This window comes from Pipistrellus hanaki (genome assembly GCF_964339955.1).
Source record: "Pipistrellus hanaki genome assembly, chromosome: 9".
Lineage (NCBI taxonomy): Eukaryota > Metazoa > Chordata > Mammalia > Chiroptera > Vespertilionidae > Pipistrellus > Pipistrellus hanaki.
The window spans coordinates 77,459,985-77,479,393 of record NC_140511.1 but is presented as its reverse complement, the minus strand read 5'-3'; the positions used below and the strand labels follow the sequence as shown (position 1 = coordinate 77,479,393).

Sequence of the window (19,409 nt, the reverse complement as noted above, 5' to 3'; positions counted from 1 at the left end):
TTTATGTAACAAAGAGGGGGTGCTTGCAGGGAGAGTTCGACCAGGCACAGCCGCTCCCAGGAAGTCCCCCTCCTGCTTAAACAAACACACCAGGGAGTTAAGAGTTGAGAGCCGCGCTAGCCAGTTTGGTTCAGTGGAGAGAGCGTCGGCCTGCGGACTGAAGGGTCACTGGTTCGATTCTGGTCAAGGGCACATGCCTAGGTGGTGGGCTTGGTCTCCATTGTGGGGCGTGCAGGAAGCAGTCAGTGATAATACTCTCCCATCATTGATGTTTCTCTCTCTTCTCCCTTCCTCTCTGAAATTAATAATTAAAATAAAAAAAAAAGAGTTGAGAGCCTTAGGGTTAAGTCAGTGCAGAGCTGCTCGCCCAGAGGCATCCTGGGTACTTGGCTGGCCGATTGGAGTCCAGAACTGATGGTAATTGCTCCTCCCAGTCCGGGCAGTCCAGTCGCCTGCAGCCTCATCGCCCCGTGGCCTTTGCTTCCCGGAGTTTCCCTGCGTAACCTGTCTTCCTCCTGCGATGTGGCCGCCAGCCCTCCGTGCTCTGCCCCGGGCGGCTCCGCGGACCCCTGTTTCGGTCCCGGCTCCTCTGGGAAAGGGCTGGGCTGCGGCCGGGCGTCGGGAACGCGGGCAGACTCCGTTGCAACCTCTGCCGGGCGTGTCTCTCTGCAGAGCGGGGATGACGAGGAGTACCAGCGCATCTATGCCACCAAGATCAAGCCCCGGCTGAAGTCGGAGGACGGAGTGGAAGGCGACCCCGGGGAGACCCAGAGCCGCACCATCACGGTGACCAGGAGGGTCACGGCCTACACTGTGGATGTGACGGGCCGGGAAGGAGCCAAGGACATCATCAGCAGCCCTGAGTTCAAGGTCAAGATCCCACGGCACGAGCTGACCGAAATCTCCACTGTGGACGTGGAGACCCAGTCTGGGAAGACGGTGATCCGACTGCCCTCGGGCCCGGGGGCTGCGGACGTGCGGGCCGGCGCCATGGCCGTTTCGGGACCAGAGCTCCATGGGGCTGGCCACTCGAAGCTGCAGGTCTCCGTGCCCGGGATCAAGGTGGGAAGCCCAGACACCAGAGTCAGTGCCAAGGGCTTGGACGTGGGCGGCAGAGGGGGGGCCCAGGGTCCAGGAGTGGGCGTTTCGTCTTCTCTTGGTGGTGGGGCGGTAGAGGTTCAGGGCCCATCTCTGGAGAGTGACAGTAATGGGAAAATTAAAATTCCCACCATGAAGATGCCAAAATTTGGTGTCTCCACGGGGCCCCAACCCCAGGCCCCGGAGGCAGGGTGGCGTGTTTCTGCAGCTGCCGGTGTCACGGCTCAGGGGCCTCAGGGGAAGCTGCAGGGCCCTCGAATCACTGGGCCGTCCTTTGAAGGAGACCGAGGCCTGAAAGGTGCCAAGCCCCAGGGGAGCGTCGGGGTGGACATCTCTGCTCCCAAAGTCAAGGGCACCATCCCCGGCCCCCATGTGCAAGGTCAAGGCCCTGATGTTGACATTCACGGGCCTGGAGGCAAACTCACCATGCCCGAGATGAAAGCGCCCCAGTTCTCTGTGTCAGGCCCTAAGGGAGAGGGAACTGGGATTGACGTGACACTTCCTGGGGTCTCGGGGGGCGTCAGCCTGCCCGAGGTTACTTCGGGGGGGCTGGAAGGGAAGCTGAAGGGCACTAAAGTCAAGACTCCCGAAATGATTATTCAGAAACCCAAAATCTCCATGCAGGACGTGGATCTGAGCCTGGGGTCCTCCAAACTGAGAGGAGACGTTAAGGTTTCCGCTCCGGGAATGCAAGGCGATGTCAAAGGCCCTCAAGTGGCAGTTAAAGGCTCCAAAGTGGACATAGAGTCGCCCAGCCTAGAGGGGACCCTGGCAGGACCCAAGCTGAGCAGCCCTTCTGGGAAGATGGGAACCTGCAGCATCTCCATGGCAGATGTCGACTTAAAGGTGGCTGCCCCTAAAGGGAAAGGGGGTGTAGATGTCACGCTCCCCAAAGTCGAAGGCAAAGTCAAAGTCCCCGAAGTTGATGTCAAAGGCCCCAAAGTGGATGTCAAAGGCCCCAAAGTGGATGCCCGTGCCCCAGATGTGGAGCTCCACGGCCCAGAGTGGAACCTGAAAATGCCCAAGATGAAAATGCCCAAGTTCGGCACTCCGGGAGTCCAAGGGGAAGGCCCAGAGGTAGACGTCCATCTACCCAAAGGAGATGTCAGCATTACGGGGCCCAAGGTCAACATGGAGGCTCCCGGTGTCAGCGTAGGAGGCCTCGGGGGCAAGCTGAAAGGCCCTGATGTTAAGCTGCCTGAAGTGAGTGTCAAGACGCCAAAGGTCTCCATGCCAGATGTGGATCTGCACCTGAAAGGCCCCTCGGTGAAAGGAGGGTACGACGTATCGGCACCAAAACTTGAAGGGGAGCTGAAAGGCCCCCAGGTGGACATTAATGCCCCCAACGTGGATGCTCACGGCCCAGAATGGCACCTGAAGATGCCCAAGATGAAAATGCCCAAGTTCGGCGTGCCAGGGTTCAGAGCGGAGGGCCCAGAGGTGGACGTGAACCTGCCCAAGCCTGATGTGGACATTTCCGGGCCCAAGGTAGATGTGAGTGCTCCGGATGTGAGGGTGGAGGGACCGGAAGGAAAACTGAAAGGACCCAAATTTAAGATGCCCGAGATGAATATCAAAGCCCCCAAGATCTCCATGCCAGACGTGGACTTGCATTTGAAAGGCCCTAGTGTCAAAGGAGAATACGATGTGACGGTGCCAAAGGCCGAAGGTGAGGTGAAAGTTCCCGATGTTGAACTTAAGAGTGCCAGAGTGGACATTGATGTTCCAGCCGTGGACGTGCAAGGCCCAGGCTGGAACGTGAAGATGCCCCAGATGAAAATGCCCAAGTTCAGCGTGCCTGGCGTCAAAGCAGAGGGCCCAGAAGTGGAGGTGAACCTGCCCAAAGCCGACATTGGCATCTCGGGGCCCAAGGTGGATGTTGACATTCCAGATGTGAACATTGAAGGACCCGAAGGAAAGCTGAAGGGCCCCAAGTTCAAGGTGCCTGAGATGAACATCAAGGCCCCCAAGATCTCCATGCCTGAGGTGGACTTGCATATGAAAGGGCCTAAGGTAAAGGGCGAATATGACGTTACAGTGCCAAAGCTGGAAGGCGACCTGAAAGGGCCAAAAGTAGATGTCAGCGCCCCAGATGTTGAAGTTCATGGCCCTGATTGGAACCTGAAGATGCCCAAGATGAAAATGCCCAAGTTCACCATGCCCAGCCTCAAAGGAGAGGGCCCAGAATTGGATGTGAACCTGCCCAAGGCTGATGTAGACCTTTCTGCACCCAAGTTAGATGTGAGTGCTCCAGATCTGAGCCTTGAGGGACCAGAAGGGAAGCTGAAAGGCCCCAAGTTTAAGATGCCTGAGATGCACTTCAAAGCTCCTAAGATGACTCTGCCAGATGTTGACCTCAATCTGAAAGGACCCAAAATGAAAGGAGATGTAGAGATGTCTGCACCAAAAATAAAAGGTGAGATGACAGTTCCAGACGTGGACCTCAAAGGGCCCAGCGTAGACATTAAAGCACCAGATGTGGAAGTACAAGGTGGAGACTGGAGCATGAAAATGCCCAAGATGAAAATGCCCAAGTTCAGCATGCCTACTTTCAAAGCAGAGGGCCCAGAAGTGGATGTGAACCTGCCCAAGGCTGACATTGACATCTCTGGACCCAAGGTGGATGTTGACATTCCAGATGTGAACATTGAAGGACCCGAAGGAAAGCTGAAGGGCCCCAAGTTCAAGATGCCTGACATGCACTTCAAGGCCCCCAAGATCTCCATGCCTGATGTGGACTTACACTTGAAAGGGCCCAAGGTCAAAGGGGATGTGGATGTCTCTGTGCCCAAGATAGAAGGTGAGATGAAAGTGCCGGATGTGGACATCAAAGGGCCCAAAGTGGACGTTGATGTCCCAGATGTGGACATGCATGGCCCAGACTGGCACCTGAAGATGCCCAAGATGAAAATGCCCAAGTTCAGCGTGCCTGGCTTCAAAGCAGAGGGCCCAGAAGTGGATGTGAACCTGCCCAAGGCTGACATTGACATCTCCGGACCCAAGGTTGACATAGAAGCTCCAGATGTGAGCCTTGAGGGACCAGAAGGGAAGCTGAAGGGCCCAAAGTTTAAGATGCCTGAGATGCACTTCAAGGCTCCCAAGATCTCCATGCCTGATGTGGACTTGAATCTGAAGGGACCAAAACTGAAAGGAGATGTGGATGTGTCCTTGCCTGATGTAGAAGGTGAAATAAAAGTGCCAGATGTTAACCTTAAAGGGCCCAAAGCTGACATTAGTGCTCCAGATGTGGACGTCCATGGCCCAGACTGGCACTTGAAGATGCCCAAGGTGAAAATGCCCAAGTTCAGCATGCCAGGCTTCAAAGGAGAGGGCCCAGATGTGGATGTGAACCTGCCCAAGGCTGACATCAGTGTCTCGGGACCCAAGGTGGATGTTGAAGTCCCAGATGTGAACATTGAAGGCCCAGATGCAAAACTAAAAGGTCCTAAATTTAAGATGCCAGAAATGAATATAAAGCCTCAGAAGATACCGATACCAGATGTTGGTTTGCATTTGAAAGGTCCGAAAGTGAAAGCAGATTATGACGTGACTGTTCCAAAAGTAGAAGGAGAGATACAAACTCCTGATGTCAACATTAAAGGTCCCAAAGTGGACATAAACGCACCAGACGTGGGCGTCCATGGCCCAGACTGGCACCTGAAGATGCCCAAGGTGAAAATGCCCAAGTTCAGCATGTCAGGCTTCAAAGGAGAGGGCCCCGAAGTGGATGTGAACCTGCCCAAGGCCGACATTAATGTCTCTGGACCCAAGGTGGACATTAATGCACCAGATGTGACTCTTGAAGGTCCAGAGGGGAAACTAAAGGGTCCCAAGTTCAAGATGCCAAGCATGAATATACAGACACACAAAATTTCTATGCCTGATGTTGGACTTAATCTGAAAGGCCCTAAACTGAAAACTGATGTGGATGTCTCCCTTCCTAAAGTGGAAGGAGACTTGAAAGTCCCTGAAATGGACGTGAAAGCCCCTAAGGTGGATGTGGAAGTGCCTGATGTTGATCTCGAATGTCCTGATGCAAAGTTGAAAGGGCACAAGTTCAAGATGCCTGACATGCACTTCAAGGCTCCCAAGATCTCCATGCCTGATGTGGACTTACACTTGAAAGGGCCCAAGGTCAAAGGGGATGTGGATGTCTCTGTGCCCAAGATAGAAGGTGAGATGAAAGTGCCGGATGTGGACCTCAAGGGGCCCAAAGTGGACGTTGATGTCCCAGATGTGGACGTGCATGGACCAGATTGGCACCTGAAGATGCCCAAAGTGAAAATGCCCAAGTTCAGCATGCCTGGCTTCAAAGCAGAGGGCCCAGATGTGGATGTGAACCTGCCCAAAGCTGACATTGACATCTCCGGACCCAAGGTTGACATAGAAGCTCCAGATGTGAGCCTTGAGGTACCAGAAGGGAAGCTGAAGGGCCACAAGTTCAAGATGCCTGACATGCACTTCAAGGCCCCCAAGATCTCCATGCCTGATGTGGACTTACACTTGAAAGGCCCCAAAGTCAAAGGGGATGTCGATGTGTCTGTGCCGAAATTGGAGGGAGATTTGAAGGGTCCCAGCGTGGATGTGGAAGTACCTGATGTTGATCTCGAATGTCCTGATGCAAAGTTGAAAGGGCACAAGTTCAAGATGCCTGACATGCACTTCAAGGCCCCCAAGATCTCCATGCCTGATGTGGACTTACACTTGAAAGGGCCCAAGGTCAAAGGGGATGTGGATGTCTCTGTGCCCAAGATAGAAGGTGAGATGAAAGTGCCAGATGTGGACCTCAAGGGGCCCAAAGTGGATGTTGATGTCCCAGATGTGGACATGCATGGACCAGACTGGCACCTGAAGATGCCCAAAGTGAAAATGCCCAAGTTCAGCATGCCTGGCTTCAAAGGAGAGGGCCCAGAAGTGGATGTGAACCTGCCCAAGGCTGATATTGACATTGCCGGACCCAAGATTGACATAGAAGCTCCAGATGTGAGCCTTGAGGTACCAGAAGGGAAGCTGAAGGGCCACAAGTTCAAGATGCCTGACATGCACTTCAAGGCTCCCAAGATCTCCATGCCTGATGTGGACTTACACTTGAAAGGCCCCAAAGTCAAAGGGGATGTCGATGTGTCTGTGCCGAAATTGGAGGGAGATTTGAAGGGTCCCAGCGTGGATGTGGAAGTGCCTGATGTTGATCTCGAATGTCCTGATGCAAAGTTGAAAGGGCACAAGTTCAAGATGCCTGACATGCACTTCAAGGCCCCCAAGATCTCCATGCCTGATGTGGACTTACACTTGAAAGGGCCCAAGGTCAAAGGGGATGTGGATGTCTCTGTGCCCAAGATAGAAGGTGAGATGAAAGTGCCAGATGTGGACATCAAAGGGCCCAAAGTGGACGTTGATGTTCCAGATGTGGACGTGCATGGCCCAGACTGGCACCTGAAGATGCCCAAGATGAAAATGCCCAAGTTCAGCGTGCCTGGCTTCAAAGCAGAAGGCCCAGAAGTGGATGTGAACCTGCCCAAGGCTGACATTGACATCTCCGGACCCAAGGTGGACATTGAAGCCCCAGATGTGAGCCTTGAGGGACCAGAAGGGAAGCTGAAGGGCCCCAAATTCAAGATGCCTGACATGCACTTCCATGCCCCCAAGATCTCCATGCCAGATGTTGACTTCAACTTGAAGGGGCCTAAAATTAAAGGAGACTTGGATGTTTCAGCCCCAAAGATGGAAGGAGAGTTGAAGGGTCCAGAATTGGATGTTAAGGGCCCCAAATTGGATGTTGACATGCCAGATGTAGCTGTGGAAGGCCCAGATGGCAAATGGAAAAGTCCAAAATTCAAGATGCCAGACATGCATTTTAAAGCCCCTAAAATCTCCATGCCAGACATCAATCTACACTTAAAAAGCCCCAAGGTCAAGGGAGAGGTGGATGTAGATGTTCCCAAGTTGGAAGGCGACCTCAAAGGTGACATCAGTGGGCCAGATATAGACATTGAGGGACCAGAGGGCAAATTGAAAGGCCCCAAGTTCAAGATGCCTGACATGCATTTCAAAGCCCCACATATATCTATGCCTGATGTGGACTTAAATCTGAAAGGACCGAAAATCAAGGGGGATGTTGATGTGTCTGTGCCAGAAGTAGAAGGTAAAATTAAAGTGCCAGATGTGAACGTCAAGGGCCCCAAAGTAGACATAAGTACACCTGAAGTTCATGGTCCCGACTGGCACCTGAAGATGCCCAAGATGAAAATGCCCAAGTTCAGCATGCCAGGCTTCAAAGCAGAGGGCCCAGAAGTGGATGTGAACCTGCCCAAGGCCGACATTGATGTCTCAGCACCCAAAGTGGACATTGAAGCCCCAGATGTGAGCATTGAGGGCCCAGAGGGAAAAATCAAGGGGCCTAAATTCAAGATGCCAGAGATGAACATCAAAGCCCCCAAGATCTCCATGCCTGATGTAGATTTACATTTGAAAGGCCCCAAGGTCAAAGGAGATGTAGACCTTTCCCTGCCTAAGGTGGAAGGTGACCTCAAGGGCCCCAAAGTGGACATTGAAGCCCCAGATGTGGATGTTCAAGGCCCAGACTGGCACCTGAAGATGCCCAAGGTGAAAATGCCCAAGTTCAGCATGCCTGGCTTCAAAGGAGAGGGCCCAGATGTGGATGTGAACCTGCCCAAGGCTGACATCGACATCTCTGGACCCAAGGTGGACATTGAAGCCCCAGATGTGAGCATTGAGGGCCCAGAAGGAAAACTGAAGGGCCCCAAGTTCAAGATGCCGGAAATGCACTTTCATGCCCCCAAGATCTCCATGCCTGACTTTGATTTGCATATGAAAGGTCCCAAAGTGAAGGGCGATGTGGACGTGTCCCTGCCTAAAGTGGAAGGCCCTGAAGTTGACATCAAGGGCCCCAAAGTGGACATTGAAGCACCAGATGTGGACGTCCATGGCCCAGACTGGCACCTGAAGATGCCCAAGGTGAAAATGCCCAAGTTCAGCATGCCTGGCTTCAAAGGAGAGGGCCCAGATGTGGATGTGAACCTGCCCAAAGCCGACATCGACCTCTCAGCACCCAAAGTCGACCTGGAGTGTCCTGATGTGAATATTGAAGGGCCTGAAGGAAAGTGGAAAAGTCCAAAATTTAAGATGCCTGATATGCATTTCAAGACTCCAAAGATATCCATGCCAGATATTGATCTTAACCTAACAGGACCAAAAATAAAAGGAGACGTGGACGTCACAGGTCCCAAGCTAGAGGGAGATCTGAAAGGTCCTGAAGTTGACCTCAAAGGCCCCAAAGTGGACATTGATGTCCCAGATGTGGACGTTCACGGCCCAGACTGGCACCTGAAGATGCCCAAGATGAAAATGCCCAAGTTCAGCATGCCTGGCTTCAAAGCAGAGGGCCCCGAAGTGGATGTGAACCTGCCCAAGGCTGACATTGATGTAACTGGACCCAAGGTGGACATTGAGGGCCCTGATGTGAACATTGAAGGACCAGAAGGGAAGTTGAAAGGGCCTAAGTTTAAGATGCCCGAGATGAACATCAAGGCGCCCAAGATCTCCATGCCTGACTTTGATTTGCATCTGAAAGGTCCCAAAGTGAAGGGCGATGTGGACGTGTCCCTGCCTAAAGTGGAAGGCCCTGAAGTTGACATCAAGGGCCCCAAAGTGGACATTGAAGCACCAGATGTGGACGTCCATGGCCCAGACTGGCACCTGAAGATGCCCAAAGTGAAAATGCCCAAGTTCAGCATGCCAGGCTTCAAAGGAGAGGGCCCAGACGTGGATGTGAACCTGCCCAAGGCTGACATCAGTGTCTCGGGACCCAAGGTGGACATTGATGTCCCAGATGTGAATATCGAAGGTCCAGATGCAAAACTGAAGGGCCCCAAGTTCAAGATGCCAGAGATGAACATCAAAGCCCCCAAGATCTCCATGCCTGACATTGATCTGAACCTGAAGGGCCCCAAAGTGAAGGGCGATGTGGACGTGTCTTTACCAAAAGTGGAAGGTGAGATTAAGGTTCCTGAAGTGGACATCAAAGGCCCTAAAGTGGACATTGACGTCCCAGATGTGGATGTTCATGGTCCTGATTGGCACCTGAAGATGCCCAAGGTGAAAATGCCCAAGTTCAGCATGCCTGGCTTCAAAGGCGAGGGCCCAGATGTGGATGTGAACCTGCCCAAAGCTGACTTGGATGTCTCAGGACCCAAGGTGGACATTGATGTCCCAGATGTGAATATTGAAGGTCCAGATGCGAAACTGAAGGGCCCCAAGTTCAAGATGCCTGAGATGAACATCAAGGCTCCTAAGATCTCCATGCCAGATTTGGACCTTAATCTTAAAGGCCCTAAGGTGAAAGGAGAGGTGGATGTTTCACTGCCAAATGTAGAAGGTGATCTGAAAGGGCCTACTCTTGACATCAAGGGCCCGAAGATCGATGTAGATGCTCCAGCTGTTGACATTCATGGTCCAGAAGGCAAGCTGAAAGGCCCAAAAGTGAAGATGCCTGACATGCATGTAAACATGCCCAAGATCTCTATGCCAGAAATTGACCTGAATTTGAAAGGCTCAAAGCTTAAGGGAGAGGTTGATGTTTCTGGGCCCAAATTAGAAGGGGACATTAAAGCTCCCAAGTTGGATGTAAAGGGCCCGGAAGTGGACATTTCTGGCCCTAAGCTCAATATCGAAGGCAAGTCAAAGAAGTCTCGTTTTAAGCTTCCCAAATTTAATTTTTCCGGCTCCAAAGTCCAGACACCTGAGGTGGATGTCAAAGTTAAAAAGCCAGATATTGACGTCACAGGCCCAAAAGTTGACATCAATGCTCCTGATGTTGAAGTCCAAGGGAAAGTGAAAGGATCCAAGTTCAAAATGCCTTTCCTGAGTATCTCATCTCCTAAAGTTTCTATGCCTGATGTAGAGCTAAATCTGAAAGGTCCTAAAGTCAAAGGAGACTTAAGTGTTGCAGGCCCTGATTTAGAAGGTGACTTTAAAGGACCCCAAGTGGACATTAAGGCACCAGAAGTCCATCTTGATGCACCTGATGTGGATGTTCATGGCCCAGACTTTAATTTGAAAATGCCCAAGATGAAAATGCCTAAGTTTGGTGTGCCTGGATTAAAAGCAGAAGGGCCAGATCTGTCTGTGGATCTGCCAAAAGGAGATATCAACATAGAGGCTCCCAAGATGGACATTGAGGGCCCAGAAATCAGTGTGGAAGGTCTAGAAGGAGGCTTAAAAGGCCCCAAACTCAAGATGCCTGACATGAATATTAAAGCTCCCAAGATCTCCATGCCTGACATCGATTTAAATCTGAAGGGCCCCAAGGTAAAAGGTGATGTGGATGTTTCCCTGCCCAAAGTGGAAGGAGATCTGAAAGGCCCAGGGATTGATATCAAGGGGCCCAAAGTGGACATTAATGCCCCTGATGTAGACGTTCATGGCCCGGACTGGCATCTCAAGATGCCTAAGGTGAAAATGCCCAAGTTCAGCATGCCTGGCTTCAAAGGAGAGGGCCCAGACGTGGATGTGAACCTGCCCAAGGCCGACATTGATGTTCCCGATGTGAGTATCGAAGGTCCAGATGCGAAACTGAAGGGCCCCAAGTTCAAGATGCCTGAGATGAACATCAAAGCTCCCCACATCTCCATGCCTGACATTGATCTGAACCTGAAGGGCCCCAAAATGAAGGGCGATGTAGACGTGTCTTTGCCAAAAGTGGAAGGCGACCTAAAGGGCCCCGAGGTGGACATCAAGGGCCCCAAAGTGGACATTGACACTCCTGACATTAGCATTGAAGGCCCAGAGGGGAAACTGAAGGGGCCCAAATTCAAGATGCCAGAGATGCACCTAAAGGCTCCCAAGATCTCCATGCCTGACATTGACTTAAACCTGAAGGGCCCCAAAGTGAAGGGTGATGTGGATGTTTCTCTTCCCAAGATTGAAGGGGATCTGAAAGGCCCTGAAGTTGACATCAAGGCCCCAAAAGTGGACATTAATGCCCCTGATGTGGACGTCCATGGCCCAGACTGGCACCTGAAGATGCCCAAGGTGAAAATGCCCAAGTTCAGCATGCCAGGCTTCAAAGGAGAGGGCCCCGAAGTGGATGTGAACCTGCCCAAGGCTGACATCGACGTCTCAGCACCCAAAGTGGACATTGAAGGCCCTGACGTTAATATTGAGGGGCCCGAGGGAAAGTTGAAAGGTCCGAAGTTCAAAATGCCGGAGATGAACATCAAGGCGCCCAAGATCTCCATGCCTGACTTTGATTTGCATCTGAAAGGCCCTAAGGTCAAAGGGGATGTGGATGTCTCCCTGCCTAAGGTGGAAGGAGATCTGAAAGGCCCTGAAGTTGACATCAAGGGCCCCAAAATGGACATTAATGCACCAGACGTGGATGTTCAAGGCCCAGACTGGCACCTGAAGATGCCCAAAGTGAAAATGCCCAAGTTCAGCATGCCTGGCTTCAAAGGAGAGGGCCCAGATGTGGATGTGAACCTGCCCAAGGCCGACATTGATGTCTCAGCACCCAAAGTAGACGTTGAAATTCCAGATGTCCATCTAGAAGGTCCGGATGCAAAACTGAAGGGCCCCAAGTTCAAGATGCCAGAGATGAACATCAAAGCCCCCAAGATCTCCATGCCTGACTTTGATTTGCATCTGAAAGGTCCTAAAGTGAAAGGCGATGTGGACATTTCTCTGCCTAAGGTGGAAGGTGACTTAAAGGCCCCTGAAGTTGACATCAAAGGCCCCAAAGTGGACATTGATGTCCCAGACGTGGACGTTCATGGCCCAGACTGGCACCTGAAGATGCCCAAAGTGAAAATGCCCAAGTTCAGCATGCCTGGCTTCAAAGGCGAGGGCCCAGATGTGGATGTGAACCTGCCCAAGGCCGACATTGATATCTCAGGACCCAAGGTGGACATAGACACTCCTGACATTGACATTCATGGCCCAGAAGGGAAACTGAAGGGCCCCAAGTTCAAAATGCCTGACCTGCACCTCAAAGCCCCCAAGATCTCCATGCCTGAAGTCGACCTGAATCTGAAGGGCCCCAAAGTGAAGGGCGATGTGGACGTTTCTCTGCCCAAAGTGGAAGGTGACCTCAAGGGCCCTGAACTTGACATCAAAGGCCCCAAAGTGGACATCGATGTCCCTGATGTGGACATGCATGGTCCTGACTGGCACCTGAAGATGCCCAAGGTGAAAATGCCCAAGTTCAGCATGCCAGGCTTCAAAGGAGAGGGCCCAGACGTGGATGTGAACCTGCCCAAGGCTGACTTTGATGTCTCCGGACCCAAGGTGGACATTGATGTCCCAGATGTGAATATCGAAGGTCCAGATGCAAAACTGAAGGGCCCCAAGTTCAAGATGCCTGAGATGAACATCAAAGCCCCCAAGATCTCCATGCCTGACCTTGATCTGAACCTGAAGGGCCCCAAGATGAAGGGCGATGTGGATGTTTCCCTGCCTAAGGTGGAAGGTGACCTCAAGGGCCCCGGAATTGACATCAAAGGCCCTAAAGTGGACATTGATGTCCCAGATGTGGATGTTCATGGTCCTGACTGGCACCTGAAGATGCCCAAGGTGAAAATGCCCAAGTTCAGCATGCCAGGCTTCAAAGGAGAGGGCCCAGATGTGGATGTGAACCTGCCCAAAGCTGACATTGACATCTCTGGCCCCAAAGTGGATATTGCTGCCCCAGACCTGAATATCGAAGGTCCAGATGCGAAGCTGAAGGGCCCCAAGTTCAAGATGCCAGAGATGAACATCAAAGCCCCCAAGATCTCCATGCCTGACTTTGACTTAAGCCTGAAAGGGCCAAAGGTGAAGGGCGATGTGGACCTTTCACTGCCCAAGGTGGAAGGTGACCTGAAAGGACCAGAGGTGGACATTGAGGGACCTGAAGGGAAACTCAAAGGCCCCAAGTTCAAGATGCCTGATGTGCACTTCAAAACCCCACAAATCTCCATGAGTGACATTGATTTGAACTTGAAAGGACCTAAAGTAAAAGGAGATTTGGACCTTTCCGTTCCTAAACTGGAAGGTGATCTGAAAGGCCCCAAAGTGGATATTAAAGGCCCTAAGCTGGACATAGACACTCCTGACATTGACATTCATGGCCCAGAAGGGAAACTGAAGGGCCCCAAGTTCAAAATGCCTGACCTGCACCTCAAAGCCCCCAAGATCTCCATGCCTGAAGTCGACCTGAATCTGAAGGGCCCCAAAGTGAAGGGCGATGTGGACGTTTCTCTGCCCAAAGTGGAAGGTGACCTCAAGGGCCCTGAACTTGACATCAAAGGCCCCAAAGTGGACATCGATGTCCCTGATGTGGACATGCATGGTCCCGACTGGCACCTGAAGATGCCCAAGGTGAAAATGCCCAAGTTCAGCATGCCAGGCTTCAAAGGAGAGGGCCCAGACGTGGACGTGAACCTGCCCAAGGCTGACTTTGATGTCTCCGGACCCAAGGTGGACATTGATGTCCCAGATGTGAATATCGAAGGTCCAGATGCAAAACTGAAGGGCCCCAAGTTCAAGATGCCTGAGATGAACATCAAAGCCCCCAAGATCTCCATGCCTGACCTTGATCTGAACCTGAAGGGCCCCAAAGTGAAGGGCGATGTGGATGTTTCCCTGCCTAAGGTGGAAGGTGACCTCAAGGGCCCCGGAATTGACATCAAAGGCCCTAAAGTGGACATCGATGTCCCTGATGTGGACATGCATGGTCCCGACTGGCACCTGAAGATGCCCAAGGTGAAAATGCCCAAGTTCAGCATGCCAGGCTTCAAAGGAGAGGGCCCAGACGTGGATGTGAACCTGCCCAAGGCCGACATTGATGTCTCTGGACCCAAGGTGGACATTGATGTTCCAGATGTGAATATCGAAGGTCCAGATGCAAAACTGAAGGGTCCCAAGTTCAAGATGCCAGAGATAAATATCAAAGCTCCTAAGATCTCCATGCCTGATGTTGACCTAGATTTGAAGGGACCCAAAGTCAAAGGAGATTTTGAGATGTCCGTTCCTAAGATGGAAGGTACTTTCAAAGGCCCAGAAGTAGACTTGAAAGGCCCAGGTCTGGATTTCGAAGGCCCTGAGGCCAAACTCAGTGGCCCACATTTCAAGATGCCATCGCTGGATATATCTGCCCCTAAAGTAACTGTTCCCGATGTTGATTTGCATCTCAAGACACCCAAGATTGGGCTTTCTGGCCCCAAAGTAGAAGGCGGAGAACTGGACCTTAAGGGGCCTAAAGTTGACTTGGAAGCTCCGGCCTTGGACGTCCACATGGAGGGCCCGGATGTGAACCTGGAGGGGCCGGATGTCAAAGTCCCCAAACTTAAGAAACCCAAGTTTGGATTCGGGGCCAAAAGCCCCAAAGCTGACTTCAAGGTGCCGTCGGCCGAGGTGACTGTCCCCGAGGCGGAGCTCAGCGTCGAGACCCCGGACATCAGCGTCGGTGGCAAGGGCAAGAAGAGCAAGTTTAAGATGCCCAAGATCCACATGAGCGGCCCCAAAATCAAAACCAAGAAGCAAGGGTTTGATCTGAACCTTCCTGGCGGCGAGATGGACGCCAGCCTCAAGGCTCCCGACGTGGACGTGAACGTGGGGGGGCCGGATGCCTCGCTGAAAGTGGACGTGAAATCCCCTAAAACCAAGAAGCCCATGTTCGGGAAGATGTACTTCCCCGATGTGGAGTTTGACATTAAATCATCCAGATTCAGAGCGGAGGCCTCCCTCCCCAGCCCCAAGATGGAGGGCGAGATCCAGGCGGGCGGCCTGGACATCACCTCGCCGGGAGTTCACGTGGACGCCCCTGACGTCCGCCTCGAAGGCCCCAGTGCCCACGTCAAAGCACCGTCCTTCGGCATCTCTGCCCCTCAGGTCTCCGCCCCCGACGTGAACCTGAGCTTGAAAGGACCAAAGGTCAAGGGCGACGTCCCCAGCGTGGGGCTGGAAGGACCGGACCTAGACCTGCAAGGTCCGGAAGCGAAAATCAAGTTCCCCAAGTTTTCGATGCCCAAGATCGGCGTCCCCGGCGTGAACGTGGAGGGCGGGGGAGCCGAGGTCCAGCTGCCCGCGCTGGAAGGAAGCATGGGCGCACCGGACGTGAGGCTCGAAGGGCCTGGCGTGTCTCTGAAGGGGCCGAGGGTAGACTTGCCTTCGGTGAACCTCTCCATGCCCAAGGTCTCCGGGCCTGACCTTGACCTGAACTTGAAAGGACCAAGTGTGAAGGGAGACCTGGCCGTCTCGGGTGACATCAAGGGCCCGAAAGTGTCAGTCGGCGCTCCCGATCTGAGCTGGGAGGCGCCGGAAGGTGGCATTAAGCTTCCCCAGATGAAGCTGCCCCAGTTCGGCATCTCCATGCCCGGGTCCGACGTGGACGTGAGCGTCAAGGGGCCCCAGCTGACCGGAGAGCTGAAGGCGCCAGGCATGGACGTGAATCTCGGAGGCCTCGGCCTCAAGGGGCCTCAGATCTCGGCCCCGGATGTGGACTTGCACTTGAAAGGACCAAACGTGAAAGGGAGCCTCGGCGGCTCCGGGGAGCTGCACGGGCCCGCCGTCGGAGGAGGCCTTCCGGGCGTGAGTGTTCATGGCCCGCACGGGGACCTCCACCTGCCCGGCGTGAAGGCCCCTGCGTGCGGTCTGGAGCTGCAGGGGGGCAAGGTGCGGCTCCCCACGGGGCAGGTTTCCGGCCCTGACATCAAAGGCGACCTGAAAGGACCTTCCTTCTCCGTGGCCTCTCCCGAGTCCGATCTTGGCTTCAGCCTGAAGGGCCCGAAAATCCACGGAGGCGTGGATGTGTCCGGGGGTGTCGGCGCCCCAGACGTCAGCCTGGGCGAAGGGCACCTGAGCGCCAGAGGCCCCGGGGTCGAGTGGAAAGGCCCCCAGGTCTCTGCTCTCCACCTGGGCGCGCCCACGGCCGCCGGCGGGCTCCATCTCTCCGGACCAAAGGCGGAAGGAGCAGGGAGAGGAGGCCACGTCGGGCTCCAGGGCCCGGGGCTGAGCGTGTCCGGGCCGCAGGGTCACTTGGAAAGCGGATCTGGAAAAGTCACATTCCCGAAGATGAAAATCCCCAAGTTCACCACCTCTGGCCGCGAGCTGGTGGGCCGAGAGGTGGGGGTGGATATCAATTTCCCTAAAGGGGAGGCCGGCGGCCAGGCTGGTGCCGGAGAGGGCGAGTGGGAAGAGTCCGACGTCAAACTGAAGAAGTCCAAAATCAAGATGCCCAAGTTCACCTTCTCCAAACAGAAAGGGAAGGGCGGCGCCACCGGCTCGCCGGAAGCTTCCATCTCGGGGTCCAAGGGGGACCTGAAGAGCTCCAAGGCCAGCCTGGGCTCTCTGGAGGGAGAGGCCGAGGCCGAGGCGGCGTCGCCCAAGGCCAAGTTCTCCCTGTTCAAGAGCAAGAAGCCCCGGCACCGCTCCAACTCCTTCAGCGACGAGAGGGAGTTCTCGGCGCCCACCACCCCGACCGGGACTCTGGAGTTCGAGGGCGGCGACGTGTCGCTGGAGGGCGGGAAGGTCAAAGGGAAGCACGGGAAGCTGAAGTTCGGTACCTTCGGCGGGTTGGGGTCAAAGAGCAAAGGTCATTACGAGGTGACGGGCAGCGATGACGAGGCAGGCAGGCTGCAGGGGAGCGGCGTGTCCCTGCAGAAGTCCCGGCTGTCCTCCTCCTCCAGCAACGACAGCGGGACGAAGGTCGGCATCCAGCTGCCCGAGGTGGAGCTGGTGGTTTCCGCCAAGAAGGAGTAGCCGGCCCGTGTACATACGTGCAGGAGGACACACGCCTCGGGTGTGTGTCTGTATATTCCCTCCGGCGAGCACGCGCCCGCAGCCTCCGCAGCCTCCGCAGCGGGCACGGAGCGGCCGCGGGGCCGGTGCCGCCAGCCGCCGCCCCCGGCTCGGAGCCCCCGGCTCGGCCAGCCGCCTGCAGAGTCAGCAGTATTTGCCTTAAGATTTCTTTTTTTATTTTTTATCTTTATTTTTTTTTTGCATTGAACGCTGACGAGAACTCCCGTTTACTACGCAAGCTTTGTGTTTATTACCCTTATTTTTACTGGGCCTGGGTAGTGTCGGGGTCTTTGGCAGCCCACTTCCTTTTTCATTGCCACGACCTGGCGGGTTTTCGTTAGTGAGGGCGGGCGGGGGAGGAGGCGGTCGCGGGAGCCGGACCTCCGTGCCTCCTAAGGCTGGGTCGAGCGGCAGGCACCCCGGGGTGGCCGAAAAGAGTGGGTGTCTGTCCCCCCGCGGGGAGAGGGAGTGAGAATCGGTGGGCGGGGGCTTCCATTCTGGGCCGGGTAAGGGGAGCACCCTGTTCCTGATGCTAGTTCTGACTCCTCTTAACCGATGTTACCGTGGTTAGGGACCTCCCCGCACTTTAATGGCAACTTAAGAATGTAAGGAAATGGAAGCTGTCGATGGCAAATAAAACTCTTTATTAACCTGATGTCTGCGCCTTTGCATTGCGTTGGGGGAGGAAGCCCCGGGAGGCGGCTCTCCAGCCCCGACAGTGCCCCCGGGGTCCGGGTCCGGTCCGCCCGGCACTGCTGGTTCAGTCACGGGCGGCGGGCGGAATTCTTGATGCTCCTGGCGAGGCCGTCACTGAGAAGTCGGGAGGCTTGGTCACTGGCAGCTCCCCGCCCCACCCAGGGACCCCCTCCCCCCCTCCCCTTTGCCCCCTCGGATGTGAACGCACGATTCAGAGCCGGGTCTGCGTTGGTAGAAGGCGGTACAGGTGCGAATGCTGGGGAAGGCCTGCTGGTGCAGGTGTAGGGTCTGGCTGAGCCACAGCCTGCCCCCTGCCCCCGCTCACTGCAGCTCTGCTGGGTCCCTGCCCCCTGCCCCTGCTCACTGCAGCTCTGCTGGGTTCCTGCCCCCTGCCCTCGTCTCCTGTCCAGGCCTCCATTCCCGCTGCAGTGGGCGCTGATCTTGTGTAGGAGATGTCTCTGGGGCTCCTTCTAGTCCCTCCTGGGGCAGAACTGGATGCCAGGTGTCTTCTGACTGAGGGGCCCTTCAGATTCCAGCTCTGCAGTCAGCGCATGGCGGGGAACCTTGTAGGAAGTGCCCCCATGCTGGGCATGGCTGGGCAGGGGGTAGTGACCTCAGCACCAAAGCAGGTAGATGAAGCGTGTGTGTGTGTGTGTGTGTGTGTGTGTGTGTATCTCCCCCCCCCCCCCCCCCCCAAGCTCCAGCTCTCCCGTCACCCTGGGACCAGGTCCCTGTCGCCACCCCATCCCGCCCTCTCCGGGACGGCTTGCCAGTTCCTGCCCACAGCAGTGGGACCTGCTGGTGCTTGGATCTCAGGTCAGTATTTGCCAGCTCCGCCCATCGTTCCTGCTCAGCCAGCGCAGCTGCGCCCCTGGGTGCTGGAGCCCCGGGTGGCTGTGGTTTGGGAAGAGCTAGGCGGTAACACGGGAGGTGTTGGATCCTCCTGCTGCTTTTGTGAACTGGGCAAGGCACGGGGTCCCCCATGAACCTCAGTTTCCTCGTCCACTTAATGGGGTAGTACCCCTAGGACCGGAGTCCCTCGGGGTGTCTGTCGCTGCGAGGGCACCCCATTTACACGCGCAGTGCCCCTGGCACCATGGCCACCTGTTAATTATGGAAGCATGAGGGCGTGTGTGGCGTCTGAGAGGGCACGGGGCCCTGCACACACACTCGGTGAGGGCACACACATCCCTGCGGCACCCGCCCCCGCAGCTGCCTCTGCCCCGTGGGCCTGGCACCTCCGAGGGAGCTGCCACTCAGCCACAGGCAAAGCCCAGCGCCCGGCCCTCAGTTCTGCGGCTGACAGCTCTGTGGGGTGAGCCCTGGAGTCAGAGGGTGGGGTGATGGGTGACCGTGGGGTGCCTACGGGGACACTGGAGAGACCCTCCGGGCAGAGCGACCCAGGCCGTCCCCTAAGTAACCGATGAAATGCGGGGGTTTTAAGCCTGAGGAGGGGGCGTGGACGCTGGTAAGGGCCCTGTGTTCACTCACCCAGTAAGTATTTCTCAGAGCCCCATGGGTCTGAGCATCCTCATAGGCCAAGGGCTCGGGGTTGGGGGGGGGAAACGGGGGGGGGGGGTGGAGAGACACAGGACACCAGGCTCCAGGCCTGGGAGCGTGGGAACGAGGCTGCTCCCGGTGGTGAGGACGGGATGGCCCCCTGGCTCTCAGACCAGATCTCACTGGCGGGGACAGCCAGGGGCTGGCGAGTAGGATGGAAAAGGAAACTGGCCACTCAGACGGGAGGAGCTTTGGAGCTGCCCTTTGCCTACGGGGGCTGTTCCCGGGCCCGTGGGGGGGGGTGTTCCTGGAGGAGCGCCAGG

General features: G+C 55.2%; 1 protein-coding gene across 2 annotated transcripts in view; it reads left to right on the top strand.

The window, feature by feature from the left end:
- Positions 1 to 17,545, top strand: part of AHNAK (AHNAK nucleoprotein) — a 29,233-nt gene extending 11,688 nt beyond the window's left edge. Inside the window, exons 5-6 of one of the 2 annotated variants that reach the window (XM_084895728.1) lie at positions 673 to 1,062; positions 1,723 to 17,545. In XM_084895728.1, coding sequence (XP_084751854.1) covers positions 673 to 1,062; positions 1,723 to 16,851 — 15,519 coding nt within the window. In that variant the 3' untranslated portion in view covers positions 16,852 to 17,545. Of the gene's footprint in view, positions 1 to 672 lie in introns of both variants that reach the window. The other variant, XM_084895727.1, reaches the window with a different exon arrangement.
- The last annotated feature ends 1,864 nt before the right edge of the window (positions 17,546 to 19,409 follow it).